General features: G+C 43.2%; 1 protein-coding gene and 1 pseudogene across 1 annotated transcript; both read right to left on the bottom strand.

Moving 5' to 3' along the window:
* Window positions 1–3,941: 3,941 nt before the first annotated feature.
* On the bottom strand, window positions 3,942–8,936 carry LOC109939908 (uncharacterized). The gene is made up of 3 exons (XM_035959003.1): window positions 8,052–8,936; window positions 7,839–7,957; window positions 3,942–5,322 (listed from the first exon to the last, which is right to left on the bottom strand). The coding sequence occupies exons 1-3, from the start codon at window positions 8,352–8,354 to the stop codon at window positions 5,310–5,312; spliced, it is 435 nt and encodes a 144-aa protein (XP_035814896.1). The 5' UTR covers window positions 8,355–8,936; the 3' UTR covers window positions 3,942–5,309.
* On the bottom strand, window positions 8,395–16,919 carry LOC109939909 (uncharacterized; annotated as a pseudogene).
* Between the last annotated feature and the right edge of the window lie 5,564 nt (window positions 16,920–22,483).

Genomic DNA, 22,483 nt, shown 5'->3' on the forward strand with positions numbered 1-22,483 from the left:
AACGTAAATAAGTTCGAAGTCGCAAAAATAAAACATAAAGTTAGAAGTTATTAAGCAATACCTATCCTCCTTTCTAGTTCCGCAGTTTTTTCAGCTGCCTTCATCGCTTCTTTTGCATCATGAGAATCTTTTTCACTCTTTTTTATTATCTCGTGCGCCATCTTTCGGCCGCCATTCTCCCAGATGTCAGTAAAGAATTTTCCGCCCACTAAGCTGGCTTCGGCCGAAGGGTCTTTTGTATCTTCAATACTTAAAGTAGCTTCGGCTTGAGCCAAAGCTTTCACATGGTCGCAGCCTGATTTCTCCAAAATAGCCACGATTCCTCGGGCACCTGAGAAAGCGCAGATATCCCCGCAACCACTCAAAACTTCCTCAAAAGCTTCAGCTTCGTTGCTGATCCAATCAATTGGGCCTTCAGGATCACCTCTTACGAAGTTGTCTTCGTTAGAGAGTGCGCCAACTTTGGCGAAGCTAGTTTTTATTTTCTTAACACACTCTATAGACTTTTCATAACACCTTTCCTTGGATGCACGAAGTTCTTCAACGTTTTTTTCTAAATGATTTGTACATTGTTCACTAATTTCTCGTTTAGCTTCTGCAACTGCGCATTTTTCTTTAGCTTCGGCTAGCTGTTTCCGAAGATCCTCAATTTCGCGTTTCTGGGCCTCAGCTTGGGCTTTGGAAGAAGCTTCGTCTTCTTTTATTTTATTCACCAATGAATTTAATATTTTATCTTTCTCAAGACCTTCGTTCCTTAGCTCAATTACTTCGGAACGAAGGTTGTTTAAGGCCATGGTGCACCCTTCATCTTCGGCACTTTTTTGCGCTCTGAGGGCATTGCTGAGAATAAGGCCCTGCAAAAGGAATGTGGTATTAAGAAATAAACACACGAATTTCTAACCACGCAAAAAGTGTTTTTTCTCACCTTTAAGCTGTTATATGCTAAGCTGTCGGCCAATTCATCTTTTGACAAAACTGAAAGCCCATCTTCTAGAGTTGGGAATCTGAAGCTTCTTGCCATCTCCCGGCAGACAGAGATCTCCTTGCTGTCTGGGAGACAATACAAGAAGTCTTCTTCTCCGCTGCCATTGAATATCAACGCCCCTTTCGGATATTTTAATTTCTAGGCATAATGATGAGCTTCTTGTTTTTCTTCTTCAGATAGTATTTTGCCCGAAGCATGTCACATAATATAATCAGGCAATTTGGAAGGTGCTTCGGGGGTAGAAGAAAGAGTTTTTCAGTTAGAATTTGCTTTAAAGTTTCCTTTTTACTTTCTCCTTCAGTTTCCAAGGATTTTTCTTTGGCAAACTCTGAAGGTCCAGTTTTGATTTCAGCTTGGTACTTTGTAGTTTCGCCTCCAGAGGCTGTTGTTTCAAGTTGTGCTTTTTGAGCTTCGGCAACTTTTTTCGGCGTAGAGCTTGAAGACTTTATTGTCTCCAGTACATCCAAAACATTAACCATCCTTTTCCTTTTGGGGTCATAGCCGACCCCTTCTGAGCTTGTGACACTCCAACTTCTGCCGAAGGGCTTAAAATTTCTGATATTTTTGTCCCTTCAGCTTTCGACTCTTCAGTTCTTTCAGCCTTCGGTGTTGCAGACAGCTCTTCAGCTTTCTGCGCAGGTATAGGTTTTTTGGCTTCAGTAGCCGAAGAAGCCTCACCGACAAACTCGGGCACTATGGCCGGCTCAATATAGCGTGGCCGGTGCGTAAGAACCTTCATCTTTTTTCTCTTCGGCGTTGGCTCACTAGGAGCGGCCGAAGCAACTTCCTTCACAGAAGTTGTACCTTTTCTTTTTTGACCCCGTATTGGGTAACGGTAGTCAGGATAGACAAATCTGATAGCATCGAAAACTCTGTTCAGCCTCTTCTTTTTCCGACCTCCGAAGGCCGCTGATAGCGTAGTATCTTCTGCCTTTGAGTACGGTCCGAGCACTTCATCACTTGTAGCTTCAACGCATTTTAACCAATCGTCGTCTAGCTCGATAAATTGGTCCACGAACCTGAAGGTATATTTTAGTCGAACCAGACCACCTTCGTGTGGATTGCTGATGGTTTCCTTCGGCATTTCCCAGTTAGCTACCAATGGCCATATCCTATAGGCCACGTGCTCTTGAACTAAATCCCTAGTCCCGATGAAAGAGCAGACTATGCCGAAGGCCCTCTGGCATTCTTCGGCTGCTTCATCCATTTCCACCTTCGGTTTCCGGAGTCCGAAACGCTGCTAGATAGGGCGCGTAATGATATCTTTAATATCTTCTCGTGCCTTCAAATCGTTTTTCACATAGAACCATTCCTTCATCCAATCCCCGGGCCATCTCTTCCGAAAAGTTGGCACGGGACAGCTTGACCCAGAGCGGGCACCGAAGCTATAACAGCCAAAATTGTTATGATATTGCTTTTACCCTAGGGTTTCGTCTCATATACTAGCTCATGTAAATTACAAAAGCTTTTTGCATTTGGCTCCAAGCCCTGGCTCCTCACGACCCAGACAAAGATTCCCATTCTTATGATTGCTTCGGGCGTAATTTGATGTAGGTAGACTTGATAAATCTTTAAAACCTCAACCACAAATTTGCTTAATGGAAACTGAAGCCCAGCCTTAAAAAAGCTTCGGAAGATCACAACTTCATTCTCTTCGGGAGTAGGCACAGTCCTCTCTCCGTCATCAGCCCTTACAATAGACATGTCTCAAAAATATCTTCCCCTCATATTATCAAGATGACTGTTTAATAGTTGATTTTCCAAAAACTGCATGACTTGGTTGCCAGGGTCGATCTTCGGAGTCTTCTCCACCACTTTCCACATCATAACTGTCGCTATCACCAGTATCTTCAGACAAGCCTTCTAAAATCTCTCTGGTAATCTTCTCCGTATTTGTCTTTGCCATTAATTCAAGAAAACCAAGATTCTTCTCTTCAGAAAGGCTCAGTTTCGATTCAGCAACAACTTTTTTATCTTGAGACATCTTCGGAGGTGCTGAAAAACTGCTCTCGAATATGAAGCTTAAAAACTCAAAGCCAAGAAAGTGTTGGTGTGCAAGGGCTAAAAATTGGGCAAGCACAAGAAGATGGCAAGGGAGTGTGTCAAATGAATCCGCGATGTGCTCTTATTTATATGCCGAATACGTCGAAAACTGAAGGGTCCTGCTTGTCAGTGGCTGTTGCTATTCTAGCAAAGGGAAGGTGTTTTTTGGACCTTCGGCTCGGGGCCTTCGTCCATATCGTAATCTGAATTTATCATTCTAACAAATTAATATTGCGAGGGGCTACTGTTGGGGGCCTTCGGCTTCCGAAGGTCCTCAAAAACATGATTTAACAATGTTTCTGGAGTACAATGTGTGAACAGGTATCTTCGGACCCAAGTTAAAACCACAACGTGAAGAAGCACAGAAGGGGTACGAAGGATGGCGCGGAGCCGAAGCTGTGTGTAGAAGAGCTTCGGCATGATAAGCGGAAAGGGAAACCGATTTAAAGATGAAAAGGCTATTTAGACCTCGATGAATTATTATAGAGTTATTAGCAGATGTAAAGGGCATTGGTGTAATTTTACATGGGTTGCGTCTCACGCCTATAAATAGATGAACAGTAACCCTGTACTGTTCACGCTGACTTGGCATTTGCTTTTGCGTCACGCTTGTACTTTTACCTTCTCTCAAGTCAAAGGTATATTTGTAATTCGATATCATTTCTATTTTTCCATAGCAAAAAAATAGAAATGAGTTGATAATAACACATAACTGTTTATATTATCTTTTATATTCCATGTAATGTGGCGGAACCGCCCGAATTATTCCAGCTTAAGTGCCCAAGTCGCACCCTTAAGGGCAGCAACACACTTAAACAGGAATAACCCGTCAGTCCCTCGGATCTAGTCCGATAAAGCCACTTACCAGGATCGAATACCACTAGCTCACTCGAAGGTGAGGCACAGAGAAATACAATAAAGCATAATACCATAAATTAAGAAAGTATCATTAGTGATTACATTATCGGAGTTTCAGAAATAATAACAATAAGTTTTAATGCAGCGGAAATAACTAACGGAGAAAACCGAGTACATGGCGAAGCCTGGCCACACTACTCCTCCTGGTCCTCTCCTGCGGAAGCAGTAACCCACTCGACCATCTATCCCGGTGGCAGGGATAAAGGCCAAGTCACACCATCAACCAATCATCCTAAGGAGTACCTGCAAAAATTATGCCACAAGCAAGGCTGAGTATACTAATACTCAGCTAGACTTACCCGGTGTGAGGAGTCTACTCCTCTACCTCTAGACATGCAGCTGTTTGGCTGAGGGGTTTGGTTTGCCAAAAGCACTCGCTGAGTCTAAAATCAAGTTTTAGCTTTTCAAGTTTTAGTATGACCCTTTTTAAACTAGATGAGTACCTAGCTACTCATACATGATATCAAACATTTTTAAGCAATCAACATCTTATATCAACTCATCATCTTTTCACTTGTTACTCAATGCAGTACAATGGATCAAGCAGTCTCATTAGCTGCGAGAAGCAGACGATTCGAATCGAGTTTTTATCCTTGCAAGGTAAACCTAAACACACGACATGCAGGGGCACTCCGTCCCCACACATATCAACCGTCCCCATCGATTCCCTGGCAACAGAAAGGGGCTCACCGCCTTGGCGTACAATGCCTCACTGACCCCGACTGGCCGTCGTGCAGTGACCGCACTTGTACCCACCATAACCGGAATGGGAGACCTCGTCTCAGGTCGCGTGAGGAGGGCAATCTGCGGGCAGGTTCACTCAGGTACTAGGCTTACCGATTTACCATATTTCTCGGTATGTGTTTAGTACGTTCAAACGCTTGACACAGGTATCCGCACGTTAATCCTTATTCCATTTTCCATCTCGTGAACAACCAATCCCCATGGATTGTTGTCCACCAACTAGTATCATGACAGTGTGCAAGTGGGTACAATCAATTTCCTGATCTCGCGCGAGTGCTAGAAAAATCACTCGACTTCTACCGAGATCCCTAATTAGCAAGGCATCTACTCGACCTAGCATACTAGTATCCATCTCAAAGGGAATCCTGAGTTCATGCAACTAGGGTTTCATTCAACTCCTACACTTAAGTGCACGGTACAAGCCTACAAACATTAAGTGCAGTAAAATAGCATATATAACAGGTTATGCATAAACCGGGGCTTGCCTTTAGTTTAACACTTAGATAGTGTTTGCTGGGGGAGGTACTCGCTTGGCGAGCACCCACTGGTTAAGTCCACCATCCTTCAGTACGTCCACCAACTGCATCTTGTGGTTGGCACCACATCACTTGCACGGTCATCATCTCTCGGTCCTATATGAGGTGCAAGATGCATATGTATGAATATAATGGAATAGCACAAGATACTTTAAGTACACACTAGCGAATTAAACACTAAGTAGCGGGACATCACAAGCAACCACACCCACTAGCGTTAGCTAACTACATATCGTCAAGCGCACAACATTACACTACTAAAAAGACGACAAACATTTTGGATATTTACGCAACACAATCCTACATCACAGTTAAATAGAGAAAGAACGTATAAAAACATGACACATATATTATCTCAAGCTTAGCCATGACAAATCTATGTGAATTTAGTGCCAACCAATCATTTTTAGCCAAAAGGGTGAACTAACAATTAAATGATTGCTTGCAGATTTTTGGGACAGCAACACAGCAGCTACTTGTTTTAATCATAACTTTTCAAATATTAACCCAAAAATAGCAAACTAAGATTTTATGGAAAGCTTAGAAAGTGCTCTACAACATTGGTATTGTCATCACAGCACGATTAAACACTTAGCAAGGTTGAATTGTGCAAACACAGCAGCTCTGTCCAGATTTGGACAGATGCAGACTTGCAACTTCAAAAATTCACAACAAAAGATTCAGACATCCAAACAAAGTGATCCTAGACTTTCTGGAAAGCTAATTAAATGTTCTACAAATTATTTATAAACATCCCTGGCTGGTTTAACATGTATCAAGGGTAAAATACACTATGATGGCTGTATTGTCCAAAACTGGACAGATTCAGTCTTCACACTTTAAACACATGTAACTTAATCTTCAGACCACCAAAAATAGTGATCCAAGACTTTTTGGAAAGCTTGGCAAAATCACTACATAACTTTTATAATCACCAAGAAGTGATTCAAGGTTTAATCAAATCAAACATTACAGTTTTCGAAATCTGTCCTGACAGAGGACAGAACACAGCAACCAGTTTGTAAAATTCATAACTTTTAAACTATCAGGCCTGTGTTTATGAAATTTTAACACAAGCAAGATCAGAAAAGCATCTACAACTTTCTTATAATAACCATGAACAGATTGTAACATTAAATTAGGCAAACAATGCAGTTTCTGAAATCTGTACAGAATTTGGACAGATTCAGTTACTGAATTTGTAAAAATCCTAACTCCTAAACTGTCAGACCTATGGCTGTCAATTTTTAACACCAGCAAGATAATAAAGTTATCTACCACTTTTCTATAGCACATATCTACAGAAATCATCATTTAGTTCATCAAACATACAGCACAACTAAAACAGTGTGTGCAGTCCAAAACAGCAATCAATGAATTTCAGTTTCTATATAATTCAAGAATTGCCCCATTCTAGAGACTTGAATCATTCTAGCACTTTACCACTTCTTAGAGTTAAATTAATTACATGAGGACTAGCAAGTAGGCTTACAAATTTTATCCAACTCATTTAGTGCACTAAAATTACTACAACCAATTAACAACGCATTCTTCACGATAATCACCCAACAATTTGCGTTTTAAATTAGACATCACATGAGCGCTACTACTTTTCATCCGCAACCATAACCATGCGCAATTTGGCTATAACATCACAAACGGGTGCAAGAACACTAGTTTCTAGTTTTAACCCCATGATTGTTCCATTAATCATTTTAACTACTTAATCGGCATCGACCGACTTAACCTTCATCTCGACGGCCCGAGCACCACAATTCACGAAAGTCTACCTAGACATCTAGCATCACATAGAGAGTACTAATTGACTTGTAACCACTTGAAGTACTGGAAACACCTACATATAACAATTACTTAACGCAATTGAATTCCTCTATTTAACAAGAGTTGGCTTAACACAACATGAAAAAAAAATAGTAATTCATACACAAGTTCATATTTTTCTCAATCATAACACCATGAGACCAACAAAACTAGTTTCACCATTTTAGACATCTTAACTTAAAATATAGCTAAAAGCAATTCGATTAGTTTTCTTAACTACTTTTCTATATTAGGTCCCTTAGCTCCTAATTAATCAACACACCATATTTCCTTTGACGCAATAGGTAGAGCACGATTACATGTTTCTAACAATCTTTGGGTATCAATAATTAATTGCCTATGGTATTTATTCGACTCGAAAACATAGAGAAGGCGACGACTACTACGGCATGTCGTCACCTCATCTTAATCGCATAATCAATTTTATCTTTACTGATCGAGTCTGACGGCTAACCGTTTAAACTAGTAAAACCTATCCTTCACATCAAACAACACATCGCACATCTTTCTATCGTAACGTAAAAACATCCGAGTTCTTTTCTACTTCTTTTTCTTTCGCCAAAAAAATTCAATCCATACCAATACAATTTTTTAAACATGCACCACATCGACCAAAACATAATTAGACAACTACAAATCGCATACATCACATAACCTTTTGTTCTTCAATCGCAAACGCGATCCTACCAATGCGCATAACCGAAACATTTTACACACATCCATTCAAATTAATTAAACGAGTCGAGCGAGAGCGACATGCATCGGCTCACCATAAACAAACCCAATCGGTGTTTGTGAGGACGATGGTGATTCCGATTTGTGCATCGTTACGAACATCGACGAGCGTCGAGCGGCTTGCCTTCTCCTCGCAAAACACGGGGTGCCTCTCCTCCACAAAACAAAAATAAAACAGCACACATACACAATTAATCATATGAAAATAACGCCGATGTGGAATCAAACAAGGAGCGTCGTTGTCTCACCGGGGGTGAAAGACGTCGCGGATGGGGCTGCGCAAAAACAGCAAACACCCGGCGAGCGTCGACGGCGTGCTGTTCACTGCTCAGCACAAAGCAGCGATGAAGCCAGGGAAGTGACGGGGCTGCAGTTTTTGGACCGGCATTGCTGCGCAGAGACTTGGACGCCACGGCTACAGCCCGAGCAGGGGCTCCTTGCTGCAGCACCAGGGAAAGGAGGAAGGGGCGAGCAACAGCAGGGGAGGAAAGCCGGCTGGGAGGAAGATGAACAGGGAGGTGCTGGAAAAAAAAATTCTGGACGCCATCCATAGAAGCTGCTGCTGCCTGCGCTGAACCAGATCGAAGGGGAGCTCGGCGTGTGCTGCGGGAGATGGCCGGCTAGAGCAGAGGGAACAGGGAGCTCGGCCATGGAGAGGCTGCTGGAATTTCTGGGCGCCTGCTTGGGGGCTCGGCTGGGGGATTTTTCTGGGCGTCCATGGGAGGGAGCTAGAAATCAGGGCGCCATGGGGCTCTGCGCGTCCAGCAGCAAGGGCGCCGAACAGAGGGAGGAGGGGCTCAGCCTTGGAGGTTGCAGGGAGATGGAAATCGCTGCTCGCTTGCAGGGGACGCGCTGGAGAGATGGCGACCAGGGGAAACTCGCGACCATGGAAGTCGCAGGGAAAACAGGGGCGCCAGTGACCTGCTGTTCCATGAACGCTGGAGCTTGGGGGAGGGAGAGCCGAGGCGCTGCGCGAGGAAGAAAGGCGCCATGGCTGGGGCGTCGGCCAAGGGAAACTGCTCCCTGCAGGGAGCGAGCGCCAGGGAGGAGGGCGCCATGGGGGAGGCTTGCTGCCGTGAAGAGAAGACAGGGAGGAAGAATGGTTGTGGCGGCTAGGAAAATTGAGGGGTGGGAGTGCAAAAATGCCTCCACTTGCTAGGAGAGGGCTGCTATTTATAGAGGGGCACTAGGGTTAGGGTTTTCTTAGTGGGCTGGGCCAGGGCTGGGCCAAAACACGTTACCGGGCTGCGCTAAATTATTTTTCCGAATAAAAATGCTCCCGCGGAATTTGTTTCTACAGAGAACAGAGCGAATTAGAGTTTCGGCGAATGGACAATTGAGCGATTAATTCGACCGAGAGTTGGATTTGATTTCGCTCAGAAATAATTCCTCGCGCACTATTTTAGAAATAAATGTTTCTCTCAGATTTCTGATCGGCTTTGAATTTTAGTCGGAGAAAGCGAATCGTGATATTTTAAAAATCGTTGCCGATGTTGATTTTGAAATCGGATTGGATACAAAGATACTAAGCTGAATCGAGTAAGATTTTATCAGAGGACGACATACTGAGTATTTCTTTTGAGAGTACGGATTCAGATTAAAATAGTCGAACATCGATCAACGTTCGAGGAATTAACTCGGGCTCAGACCAAATATCAGCCGTCGAGAGTTTGATTTAGAGAGCTTCAGATGAGATTTATAAATCAAGATTGACCGTCGAGTTTGCATTCGTTCCGAGAATAAAAGTTTTAACACGCTCCAAAATTGGTTGTTTCTCGCGATCGATTAACTCTGAATTCGGTGAACTTCCAAGAGAAAGCCTGATAAACAGAGATAGGCACGATCGAGAAATAGAAATTTTTACTGAGCATCCGAGATTAGGATTGATCTCCTGACATAACACGAAATAGACACCTGGGGTGTCACAGCCTTCCCCCCTTAAAAAGAATCTCGTCCCGAGATTCGAATGATGATATTTAAGGGTGGAGAAGCATGTAACTCCCAGACTGAAGATAGATGTAAATTCATGAGAGGGTATCTGACAAGATACTGAAGACAGATTTGATTAGAATATCGCGACATATCGAGACAAAATTCAGCGATCATTCTGAGAGTGTCCACAAAAGATAGCACATCGGTGTAGTCTTATAATGGATCACAACTATTAACCGCGATACCAGCGCGTACCGAGCAGCTCAACCATGTGTGCGCGCCCACAGGAGGCTCTCGGTTTCGTCGCGGCACTATCAGTCGTTAGTCATGACACCATTACCAAACATAACCAATGAAAAAATTATGTGGCTTAAATTAGATGGAGCCCATGAGAATATGGCTCAGAAAATGTGACTGAAGTTGAGGCAAAGATTGTTGGCAAGAGAGCATCACATGAGAATTTTCTTCAACTCAGAGAACTATTTCATGATCATCACGGGGATTATCAGCCAAAGATTGATACGATTTTCAATATGAGGAGGAACCAACCATGAGATCAAGATTGATGAGCTTTTAGAGACATGAGAGAACTAAAGTCAACAGCATAATCCATTGAACCAAATGGATCCACTGCTTAGAGATAAAATCGATAAAACAGCGTCATAATCCTCAGAGAAGGGGGTATGAGAATGATCAGAAATGGGAGGTTTAGGCGAGATCAACATCCGATACTTGAGAACAGGTTATAGGAGATAACCAGACAATAGGGCAGAATCATTAAAGGATCCGGAGATTTGGGTGATAAGGCCACAACATGAATCACAAGGAAAATGATTACCAGATTCAAGCGAAAGGAGAGGTAGGCAAATAGGATCAGCTAAGATGATCAACAGAAATGCTATGAAGTTTTGGATTAAGGATTTACAGAAAGAAACATGGCTGGCATATGGTTTGCGCAACTAGATCCAACAACAATTTTTTTTGACACAACAAGTGCACAAGGAGACTTGGGTTGGTCTAGCGGTCAAGCTGTGGGGGTGTATAAGCTGTGCAGGTGCATTACCAATAGCGCAACACACAAGGGCTAGAAAACACCAACACAAGCAGGTGATTTGATTTTTTTTTAGGGTTTCACTTGCTAACCACTAGGTTGTTTGGAGAAGGAGGTCTTTTTATGAACAGAACAGACAACATTTTTTTGTAAAAAAGGTTGAACAGTTACAATACCACCTAGATAGCAAGACAAGATAAACACATAGCACGACCTAACAAGACTTACCAATCTAACACGAGCTAAGGCATTTCTAACATAGCAGTACATTACATTATTCACAAGTTCTTATTATTGGAATAAAGGTGAGAGAAGCATGTTGGTGCACAAGAGACAATGAAAATGCGACAATCATGATGCATGCTCATTCTAGTCGTCTTCTCAGACCTAACTAATTTTTCGGGTGCTTCTACAGCATCCTTATTAATAGTAGTAGTAGCCTTTATGGCCTATATAAATAGCCACCTAGCTACCCATCTATTTCCTAAGGCTTCACGTCTTAGGTCTATCCTTATCGTCCTGACTTCTATCCAACTTGGTTTCTAAGCAAGTTTTACTTTTGAAAAGGTTGGTAATCATGACTTACTGACTTCTCTGTACTGGTATTCGCTCCGATACCAGCTGTGGCGGAACCGCCCGAATTATTCCAGCTTAAGTGCCCAAGTCGCACCCTTAAGGGCAGCAACACACTTAAACAGGAATAACCCGTCAGTCCCTCGGATCTAGTCCGATAAAGCCACTTACCAGGATCGAATACCACTAGCTCACTCGAAGGTGAGGCACAGAGAAATACAATAAAGCATAATACCATAAATTAAGAAAGTATCATTAGTGATTACATTATCGGAGTTTCAGAAATAATAACAATAAGTTTTAATGCAGCGGAAATAACTAACGGAGAAAACCGAGTACATGGCGAAGCCTGGCCACACTACTCCTCCTGGTCCTCTCCTGCGGAAGCAGTAACCCACTCGACCATCTATCCCGGTGGCAGGGATAAAGGCCAAGTCACACCATCAACCAATCATCCTAAGGAGTACCTGCAAAAATTATGCCACAAGCAAGGCTGAGTATACTAATACTCAGCTAGACTTACCCGGTGTGAGGAGTCTACTCCTCTACCTCTAGACATGCAGCTGTTTGGCTGAGGGGTTTGGTTTGCCAAAAGCACTAGCTGAGTCTAAAATCAAGTTTTAGCTTTTCAAGTTTTAGTATGACCCTTTTTAAACTAGATGAGTACCTAGCTACTCATACATGATATCAAACATTTTTAAGCAATCAACATCTTATATCAACTCATCATCTTTTCACTTGTTACTCAATGCAGTACAATGGATCAAGCAGTCTCATTAGCTGCGAGAAGCAGACGATTCGAATCGAGTTTTTATCCTTGCAAGGTAAACCTAAACACACGACATGCAGGGGCACTCCGTCCCCATACATATCAACCGTCCCCATCGATTCCCTAGCAACAGAAAGGGGCTCACCGCCTTGGCGTACAATGCCTCACTGACCCCGACTGGCCGTCGTGCAGTGACCGCACTTGTACCCACCATAACCGGAATGGGAGACCTCGTCTCAGGTCGCGTGAGGAGGGCAATCTGCGGGCAGGTTTACTCAGGTACTAGGCTTACCGATTTACCATATTTCTCGGTATGTGTTTAGTACGTTCAAACGCTTGACACAGGTATCCGCATGTTAATCCTTATTCCATTTTCCATCTCGTGAACAACCAATCCCCATGGATTGTTGTCCACCAACTAGTATCATGACAGTGTGCAAGTGGGTACAATCAATTTCCTGATCTCGCGCGAGTGCTAGAAAAATCACTCGACTTCTACCGAGATCCCTAATTAGCAAGGCATCTACTCGACCTAGCATACTAGTATCCATCTCAAAGGGAATCCTGAGTTCATGCAACTAGGGTTTCATTCAACTCCTACACTTAAGTGCACGGTACAAGCCTACAAACATTAAGTGCAGTAAAATAGCATATATAACAGGTTATGCATAAACCGGGGCTTGCCTTTAGTTTAACACTTAGATAGTGTTTGCTGGGGGAGGTACTCGCTTGGCGAGCACCCACTGGTTAAGTCCACCATCCTTCAGTACGTCCACCAACTGCATCTTGTGGTTGGCACCACATCACTTGCACGGTCATCATCTCTCGGTCCTATATGAGGTGCAAGATGCATATGTATGAATATAATGGAATAGCACAAGATACTTTAAGTACACACTAGCGAATTAAACACTAAGTAGCGGGACATCACAAGCAACCACACCCACTAGCGTTAGCTAACTACATATCGTCAAGCGCACAACATTACACTACTAAAAAGACGACAAACATTTTGGATATTTACGCAACACAATCCTACATCACAGTTAAATAGAGAAAGAACGTATAAAAACATGACACATATATTATCTCAAGCTTAGCCATGACAATTCTATGTGAATTTAGTGCCAACCAATCATTTTTAGCCAAAAGGGTGAACTAACAATTAAATGATTGCTTGCAGATTTTTGGGACAGCAACACAGCAGCTACTTGTTTTAATCATAACTTTTCAAATATTAACCCAAAAATAGCAAACTAAGATTTTATGGAAAGCTTAGAAAGTGCTCTACAACATTGGTATTGTCATCACAGCACGATTAAACACTTAGCAAGGTTGAATTGTGCAAACACAGCAGCTCTGTCCAGATTTGGACAGATGCAGACTTGTAACTTCAAAAATTCACAACAAAAGATTCAGACATCCAAACAAAGTGATCCTAGACTTTCTGGAAAGCTAATTAAATGTTCTACAAATTATTTATAAACATCCCTGGCTGGTTTAACATGTATCAAGGGTAAAATACACTATGAAGGCTGTGTTGTCCAAAACTGGACAGATTCAGTCTTCACACTTCAAACACATGTAACTTAATCTTCAGACCACCAAAAATAGTGATCCAAGACTTTTTGGGAAGCTTGGCAAAATCACTACATAACTTTTATAATCACCAAGAAGTGATTCAAGGTTTAATCAAATCAAACATTACAGTTTTCGAAATCTGTCCTGACAGAGGACAGAACACAGCAACCAGTTTGTAAAATTCATAACTCTTAAACTATCAGGCCTGTGTTTATGAAATTTTAACACAAGCAAGATCAGAAAAGCATCTACAACTTTCTTATAATGACCATGAACAGATTGTAACATTAAATTAGGCAAACAATGCAGTTTCTGAAATCTGTACAGAATTTGGACAGATTCAGTTACTGAATTTGTAAAAATCCTAACTCCTAAACTGTCAGACCTATGGCTGTCAATTTTTAACACCAGCAAGATAATAAAGTTATCTACCACTTTTCTATAGCACATATCTACAGAAATCATCATTTAGTTCATCAAACATACAGCACAACTAAAACAGTGTGTGCAGTCCAAAACAGCAATCAATGAATTTCAGTTTCTATATAATTCAAGAATTGCCCCATTCTAGAGACTTGAATCATTCTAGCACTTTACCACTTCTTAGAGTTAAATTAATTACATGAGGACTAGCAAGTAGGCTTACAAATTTTATCCAACTCATTTAGTGCACTAAAATTACTACAACCAATTAACAACGCATTCTTCACGATAATCACCCAACAATTTGCGTTTTAAATTAGACATCACATGAGCGCTACTACTTTTCATCCGCAACCATAACCATGCGCAATTTGGCTATAACATCACAAACGGGTGCAAGAACACTAGTTTCTAGTTTTAACCCCATGATTGTTCCATTAATCATTTTAACTACTTAATCGGCATCGACCGACTTAACCTTCATCTCGACGGCCCGAGCACCACAATTCACGAAAGTCTACCTAGACATCTAGCATCACATAGAGAGTACTAATTGACTTGTAACCACTTGAAGTACTGGAAACACCTACATATAACAATTACTTAACGCAATTGAATTCCTCTATTTAACAAGAGTTGGCTTAACACAACATGAAAAAAAAATAGTAATTCATACACAAGTTCATATTTTTCTCAATCATAACACCATGAGACCAACAAAACTAGTTTCACCATTTTAGACATCTTAACTTAAAATATAGCTAAAAGCAATTCGATTAGTTTTCTTAACTACTTTTCTATATTAGGTCCCTTAGCTCCTAATTAATCAACACACCATATTTCCTTTGACGCAATAGGTAGAGCACGATTACTTGTTTCTAACAATCTTTGGGTATCAATAATTAATTGCCTATGGTATTTATTCGACTCGAAAACATAGAGAAGGCGACGACTACTACGGCATGTCGTCACCTCATCTTAATCGCATAATCAATTTTATCTTTACTGATCGAGTCTGACGGCTAACCGTTTAAACTAGTAAAACCTATCCTTCACATCAAACAACACATCGCACATCTTTCTATCGTAACGTAAAAACATCCGAGTTCTTTTCTACTTCTTTTTCTTTCGCCAAAAAAATTCAATCCATACCAATACAATTTTTTAAACATGCACCACATCGACCAAAACATAATTAGACAACTACAAATCGCATACATCACATAACCTTTTGTTCTTCAATCGCAAACGCGATCCTACCAATGCGCATAACCGAAACATTTTACACACATCCATTCAAATTAATTAAACGAGTCGAGCGAGAGCGACATGCATCGGCTCACCATAAACAAACCCAATCGGTGTTTGTGAGGACGATGGTGATTCCGATTTGTGCATCGTTACGAACATCGACGAGCGTCGAGCGGCTTGCCTTCTCCTCGCAAAACACGGGGTGCCTCTCCTCCACAAAACAAAAATAAAACAGCACACATACACAATTAATCATATGAAAATAACGCCGATGTGGAATCAAACAAGGAGCGTCGTTGTCTCACCGGGGGTGAAAGACGTCGCGGATGGGGCTGCGCAAAAACAGCAAACACCCGGCGAGCGTCGACGGCGTGCTGTTCACTGCTCAGCACAAAGCAGCGATGAAGCCAGGGAAGTGACGGGGCTGCAGTTTTTGGACCGGCATTGCTGCGCAGAGACTTGGACGCCACGGCTACAGCCCGAGCAGGGGCTCCTTGCTGCAGCACCAGGGAAAGGAGGAAGGGGCGAGCAACAGCAGGGAAGGAAAGCCGGCTGGGAGGAAGATGAACAGGGAGGTGCTGGAAAAAAAAATTCTGGACGCCATCCATAGAAGCTGCTGCTGCCTGCGCTGAACCAGATCGAAGGGGAGCTCGGCGTGTGCTGCGGGAGATGGCCGGCTAGAGCAGAGGGAACAGGGAGCTCGGCCATGGAGAGGCTGCTGGAATTTCTGGGCGCCTGCTTGGGGGCTCGGCTGGGGGATTTTTCTGGGCGTCCATGGGAGGGAGCTAGAAATCAGGGCGCCATGGGGCTCTGCGCGTCCAGCAGCAAGGGCGCCGAACAGAGGGAGGAGGGGCTCAGCCTTGGAGGTTGCAGGGAGATGGAAATCGCTGCTCGCTTGCAGGGGACGCGCTGGAGAGATGGCGACCAGGGGAAACTCGCGACCATGGAAGTCGCAGGGAAAACAGGGGCGCCAGTGACCTGCTGTTCCATGAACGCTGGAGCTTGGGGGAGGGAGAGCCGAGGCGCTGCGCGAGGAAGAAAGGCGCCATGGCTGGGGCGTCGGCCAAGGGAAACTGCTCCCTGCAGGGAGCGAGCGCCAGGGAGGAGGGCGCCATGGGGGAGGCTTGCTGCCGTGAAGAGAAGACAGGGAGGAAGAATGGCTGTGGCGGCTAGGAAAATTGAGGGGTGGGAGTGCAAAAATGCCTCCACTTGCTAGGAGAGGGCTGCTATTTATAGAGGGGCACTAGGGTTAGGGTTTTCTTAGTGGGCTGGGCCGGGCTGGGCCAAAACACGTTACCGGGCTGCGCTAAATTATTTTTCCGAATAAAAATGCTCCCGCGGAATTTGTTTCTACAGAGAACAGAGCGAATTAGAGTTTCGGCGAATGGACAATTGAGCGATTAATTCGACCGAGAGTTGGATTTGATTTCGCTCAGAAATAATTCCTCGCGCACTATTTTAGAAATAAATGTTTCTCTCAGATTTCTGATCGGCTTTGAATTTTAGTCGGAGAAAGCGAATCGTGATATTTTAAAAATCGTTGACGATGTTGATTTTGAAATCGGATTGGATACAAAGATACTAAGCTGAATCGAGTAAGATTTGATCAGAGGACGACATACTGAGTATTTCTTTTGAGAGTACGGATTCAGATTAAAATAGTCGAACATCGATCAACGTTCGAGGAATTAACTCGGGCTCAGACCAAATATCAGCCGTCGAGAGTTTGATTTAGAGAGCTTCAGATGAGATTTATAAATCGAGATTGACCGTCGAGTTTGCATTCGTTCCGAGAATAAAAGTTTTAACACGCTCCAAAATTGGTTGTTTCTCGCGATCGATTAACTCTGAATTCGGTGAACTTCCAAGAGAAAGCCTGATAAACAGAGATAGGCACGATCGAGAAATAGAAATTTTTACTGAGCATCCGAGATTAGGATTGATCTCCCGACATAACACGAAATAGACACCTGGGGTGTCACATGTAATTCCTTCTTCATTATGATATGTAATGTTCATGAAGGTATGTCCTTCATAACCTTCGTCAAAAATCATTATATCCCAAGTGAAATAATGCTTTGAAGGACGAAGGGCTGTAACATTTAACATTTTCTGTGTTGCCTTGTTCTTAAGTCAAAGCATTTGAGAACAAGTCCCCAACATTGCGCGTTGTTCTTGCGTGCTGTTCGCACGCGTCGTCGCACTTTCTGCACGCTGTCCGCGCGTGATGTGCTCGTGGTCACTTGCTGATTCGCGCTGGTCGTGCGCACCGTTTTCGTGCGTCGTTCGCGTGCTATGTCGTGCGTGTCCGCGCATCGTTTGCACGCCGTCGTGTTGTTTCGCGCGTCATAAATTCGCCTCGCCTAGAATCTTTCGTTTTAATTAAATTGCTTATTTGAATGACAATCGTTAGTGTAGTAGATTAATCGAAACTAAATGGTAGATATAGTTTATATTTGATAACACCGAATTAAATATTCTGACTATTACTTGTTTTGCGTAAACGCGCTAACCCCCGATCGTAGCTCCGACTTTCGCGTTTCTTATCCTCGCATAACCGTAGAAGCGCTCTCTATTTTATATTGCTCGTTTTTATGCCATGTTATCTTGTATGGTGTAATGTTCGTATGCATGTATATGTTTGTTTGTCTGTGTCTGTTCGTATTCGCTGTGCGTCGCCAATAGATCGTGATCTGTTTCCGAGCTTCGAGGAATCGACAATCAAGCTTTGACGACCAAGTGACCATACTCTTCGAATTCTACAAAGTTGAAGACCCTGAGCATCTGTTTGGTAAAGACAAGTGTCCTCTGACCCATTATGCCCCATTTACTTTATAATTCATTGTCCCGCAAACTATGAACAACCTAAGGATTGACTAGCTTTGTATTTACCTTGTCCTTGATTACCTTTTGGGTTATTATTGTTTAGCTTTATGCTATTGCTCAACTCTAATCAATGAACATGATGAGATTTATCAATGATACGTTGTTTCCCTTCTTTATTATGATGTTATACTTGTGTCATTTAAGGGGGCTCGAGCGGTTTCTCGAGTGCCTCTCCGTAAGGACCTGTTCGTTGGATGACCGCCCGGGAAAACAGTGCAACCATGAGGGTGGAATGGGATGCCCTTAGCTGAATAATTAGAGGAACCGGGGTGTAGTTCGCTTAGCCGTCATGTCGTTAATGGTGAGAGCACCTAGAGGGGGGGTGAATAGGTGATCCTGTAAAAACTTAACACTTAAAGCCACAAAACTTGATTAAGAGTTAGCACAATGAAATCAAGTGGCTAAAGGAGAGCTCTTGTGAAACACAATAGATACAGTGAGAACAAGCACAAGAGACACGAGGATTTATCCCGTGGTTCGGCCAAGTATAACACTTGCCTATTCCACGTTGTGGCATCCCAATGGACGAGAGTTGCACTCAACTCCTCTCAAGAGATCCAATGATCAACTTGAATACCACGGTGTTCTTCTTTCTTTACTTTTTCCCGTTTGCGAGGAATATCCACAACTTGGAGTCTCTCGCCCTTACAATAAGGATCAAAGTGAAAGCACTAGTGTAAGGGAGGGAAGCAACACACAAATCCACAGCAAAACGCACACACACAGCCAAGACTTGAGCTCAAATGAATAACACAAGGTTCACCACTAGAATGGAGCTCAAATCACTAAGAATGCCAATCGAGTGCGCAAAGACGGAGTGTGAATGATCAAGAATGCTTAGAGTATGCTTGGTGTACTCCTCCATGCGCCTAGGGGTCCCTTTTATAGCCCCAAGGCAGCTAGGAGCTGTTGAGAGCAATCCAGGAAGGCAATTCTTGCCTTCTGTCGGTTGGTGCACCGGATAGTCCGGTGCTGATTGCTTTCCTATTCTGGCGCAACCGACCGTTGAAGATTTGGAGCCGTTGACACACCGGACAGTCTGGTGCCCCCATCAGACCGTTGGCCCGGCCACGCGTCACGCGCGGATTGCGCGACCGACCGTTGGCTTGGCCGACCGTTGGCTCACCGGACAGTCCGGTGCACCACCGGACAGTTCGGTGATTTTTAGCCGTATGCCACCGACGAAATCCCGAGAGTGGCCTTTTCACCAGAGCCAGCCTGGCGCACCAGACACTGTCCGGTGCACCACCGGACAGTCCGGTGCACCCAAACTGAACACCAGTTGGCTGTATACAGCCAACTCTTTTTCCTTTTGTCTTTTCTCTGATTCTAGCACTTAGACAAATATGTTAGTACACAAAAACCAATGTACTAAGTCTAGAATCATACCTTTGTGTTGATTTGCACTTATTCCACCATTTGGCATAGTTTCATACTTAAACCACTTGTGTTGGCACTTGATCACCAAAATACTTAGAAATGGCCCAAGGGCACATTTCCCTTTCAATCTCCCCCTTTTTGGTGATTTGTGCCAACACAACAAAAAGCAACTAAAAGAAGTGCAACTTCAATGCGAATGCGTACACAAATTTGTTTTGATTCAAATTTGGCATATTTGGATCACTCTTTGCCACCACTTGGTTTGTTTTTGCAAATCAAACTCAATTTCCTATCTCTAAGTCAAATTCACTTGTTGAGGCATAGATAGAGGTATTCCAAGAGAAATTGATCAAAGATTCAAAAACTCCCCCTTTTCCCATAATCAAACATTCTCCCCACAAGAGACCAATTTTTGATAATTAGAGACCATAAGAGTATTTTGACAAATCAAAAGCTCTAACTCTACTATTTTTCAAAATTCTCAAGTGGTAGCTGATCCATTTCTTGCTTTGGCCTTAATTTCTCCTCCTTTGGCATGAAGCAGCAAAACGGGATCATTTTTGGCCCTTAAACCCCATTGCCGCACCAAAATCTTCAAATAAGAATAAAAGGCAATAATAGTATGGAGATGAACTTGGAGTAAGTTACCCTCTCATTGGAGTGCAGTGGAAGTCTTTCATGGCCCAAGTCCACCTTTCGCTTTCAATATATTTTTGAGACTAATTTTAAGAAAACTCAAGCACATGGTTAGTCTCAAGGGATCAAGTTGTAGCACATCTCCCCCTAAATATGTGCATCACTCAACTTTTGAGGTCCGGGGATTGCTTTGTACAACTTGATCACCATAATTAAGCATCAAAATGCATAAAGGAACATGATCAAAGGCATAAGACACATGTATGCTATAGATCAATCCAAGTTTCGTGAATCTAAGAAATTTAGCTCACTACGCAGCCTGCAAAAGGTCTTCTCATCTAGAGGCTTGGTAAAGATATCGGCTAGCTGGTTCTCGGTGCTAACATAAAACACTTTGATATCTCCCTTTTGCTGGTGGTCTCTCAAAAAGTGATGCCGGATGTCTATGTGCTTTGTGCGGCTGTGTTCAACAGGATTGTCCGCCATGCGGATAGCACTCTCATTATCATACAGGAGTGGGACTTTGCTCAGATTGTAGCCAAAGTCCCGGAGGGTTTGCCTCATCTAAAGTAGTTGCGCGCAACACTGTCCTGCGGCAACATACTCGGCCTCAGCGGTGGATAGGGCAACGGAAGTTTGTTTCTTAGAACTCCAAGACACCAGGGACCTTCCTAAGAATTGGCATGTCCCTGATGTACTCTTCCTATCAACCTTGCATCCAGCATAATCGGAGTCTGAGTATCCAATCAAGTCAAAGGTTGACCCCTTTGGATACCAGATCCCGAAGCAAGGCGTAGCAACTAAATATCTAAGAATTCGCTTAACGGCCACAAGGTGATACTCCCTTGGATCAGATTGAAATCTGGCACACATGCATACGCTTAGCATAATATCCGGTCTACTAGCACATAAATAAAGTAAAGACCCTATCATAGACCGGTATGCCTTTTGATCAACGGACTTACCTCCTTTGTTGAGGTCGACATGTCCGTCGGTTCCCATTGGAGTCTTTGCGAGCTTGGCGTCCTTCATCCCAAAACGCTTGATCAAATCTTGCGTGTACTTTGTTTGGGAGATGAAGGTGTCGTCCTTGAGTTGCTTCACTTGGAACCCAAGGAAGTAGTTCAACTCGCCCATCATCGATATCTTGAACTTTTGAGTCATCACCCTACTAAACTCTTCACAAGACTTTTGGTTAGTAGAACCAAATATTATGTCATCGACATAAATTTGGCATACAAATAAGTCACCATCACATGTCTTAGTGAATAAAGTTGGATCGGCTTTCCCAACCTTGAAAGCATTAGCAATTAGAAAGTCTCTAAGGCATTCATACCATGCTCTTGGGGCTTGCATAAGTCCATAGAGCGCCTTAGAGAGCTTACACACGTGGTCGGGGTACCGTTCATCCTCAAAGCCAGGGGGTTGCTCTACGTACACCTCCTCCTTGATTGGTCTGTTGAGGAAAGCGCTCTTCACATCCATTTGGAACAACCTGAAAGAATGTTGAGCGGCATAGGCTAACAAAATGCAAATGGACTCTAGCCTATCCACAGGAGCAAAGGTCTCCTCAAAGTCCAAACCTGCGACTTGGGCGTACCCTTTTGCCACAAGTCGTGCCTTGTTCCTTGTCACCACCCCGTGCTCGTCTTGTTTATTGCGGAACACCCACTTGGTTCCCACAACGTTTTGCTTGGGACGAGGCACCAGTGTCCAAACTTCATTTCGCTTGAAGTTGTTGAGCTCTTCCTGCATGGCCAACACCCAGTCCGGATCTAGCAAGGCCTCTTCTATCCTGAAAGGCTCAATAGAAGAGACAAAAGAGTAATGCTCACAAAAATTAACTAATCTAGAGTGAGTAGTTACTCCCTTGCTTGTATCACCCAATATTTGGTCGACGGGATGATTCCTTTGAATCGTCGCTCGGACTTGAGTTGGAGGGGCATGTGGTGCTTCTTCCTCCATAACATGATCATCTTGTGCTCCCCCTTGATCACACGCCTCTTCTTGATGAACCTGTTCATCATCTTGAGTTGGGGGATGCACCATTGTTGAGGAAGAAGGTTGATCTTGCTCCTTTTGTTCCTGTGGTCGCACATCTCCAATCGCCATAGTGCGTATTGCGGTTGTTGGAACATCTTCTTCATCTACATCATCAAGATCAACTTGCTCTCTTGGAGAGCCATTAGTCTCATCAA

The sequence above is a fragment of the Zea mays genome, chromosome 5 (assembly GCF_902167145.1).
Source record: "Zea mays cultivar B73 chromosome 5, Zm-B73-REFERENCE-NAM-5.0, whole genome shotgun sequence".
Classification (NCBI taxonomy): domain Eukaryota; kingdom Viridiplantae; phylum Streptophyta; class Magnoliopsida; order Poales; family Poaceae; genus Zea; species Zea mays.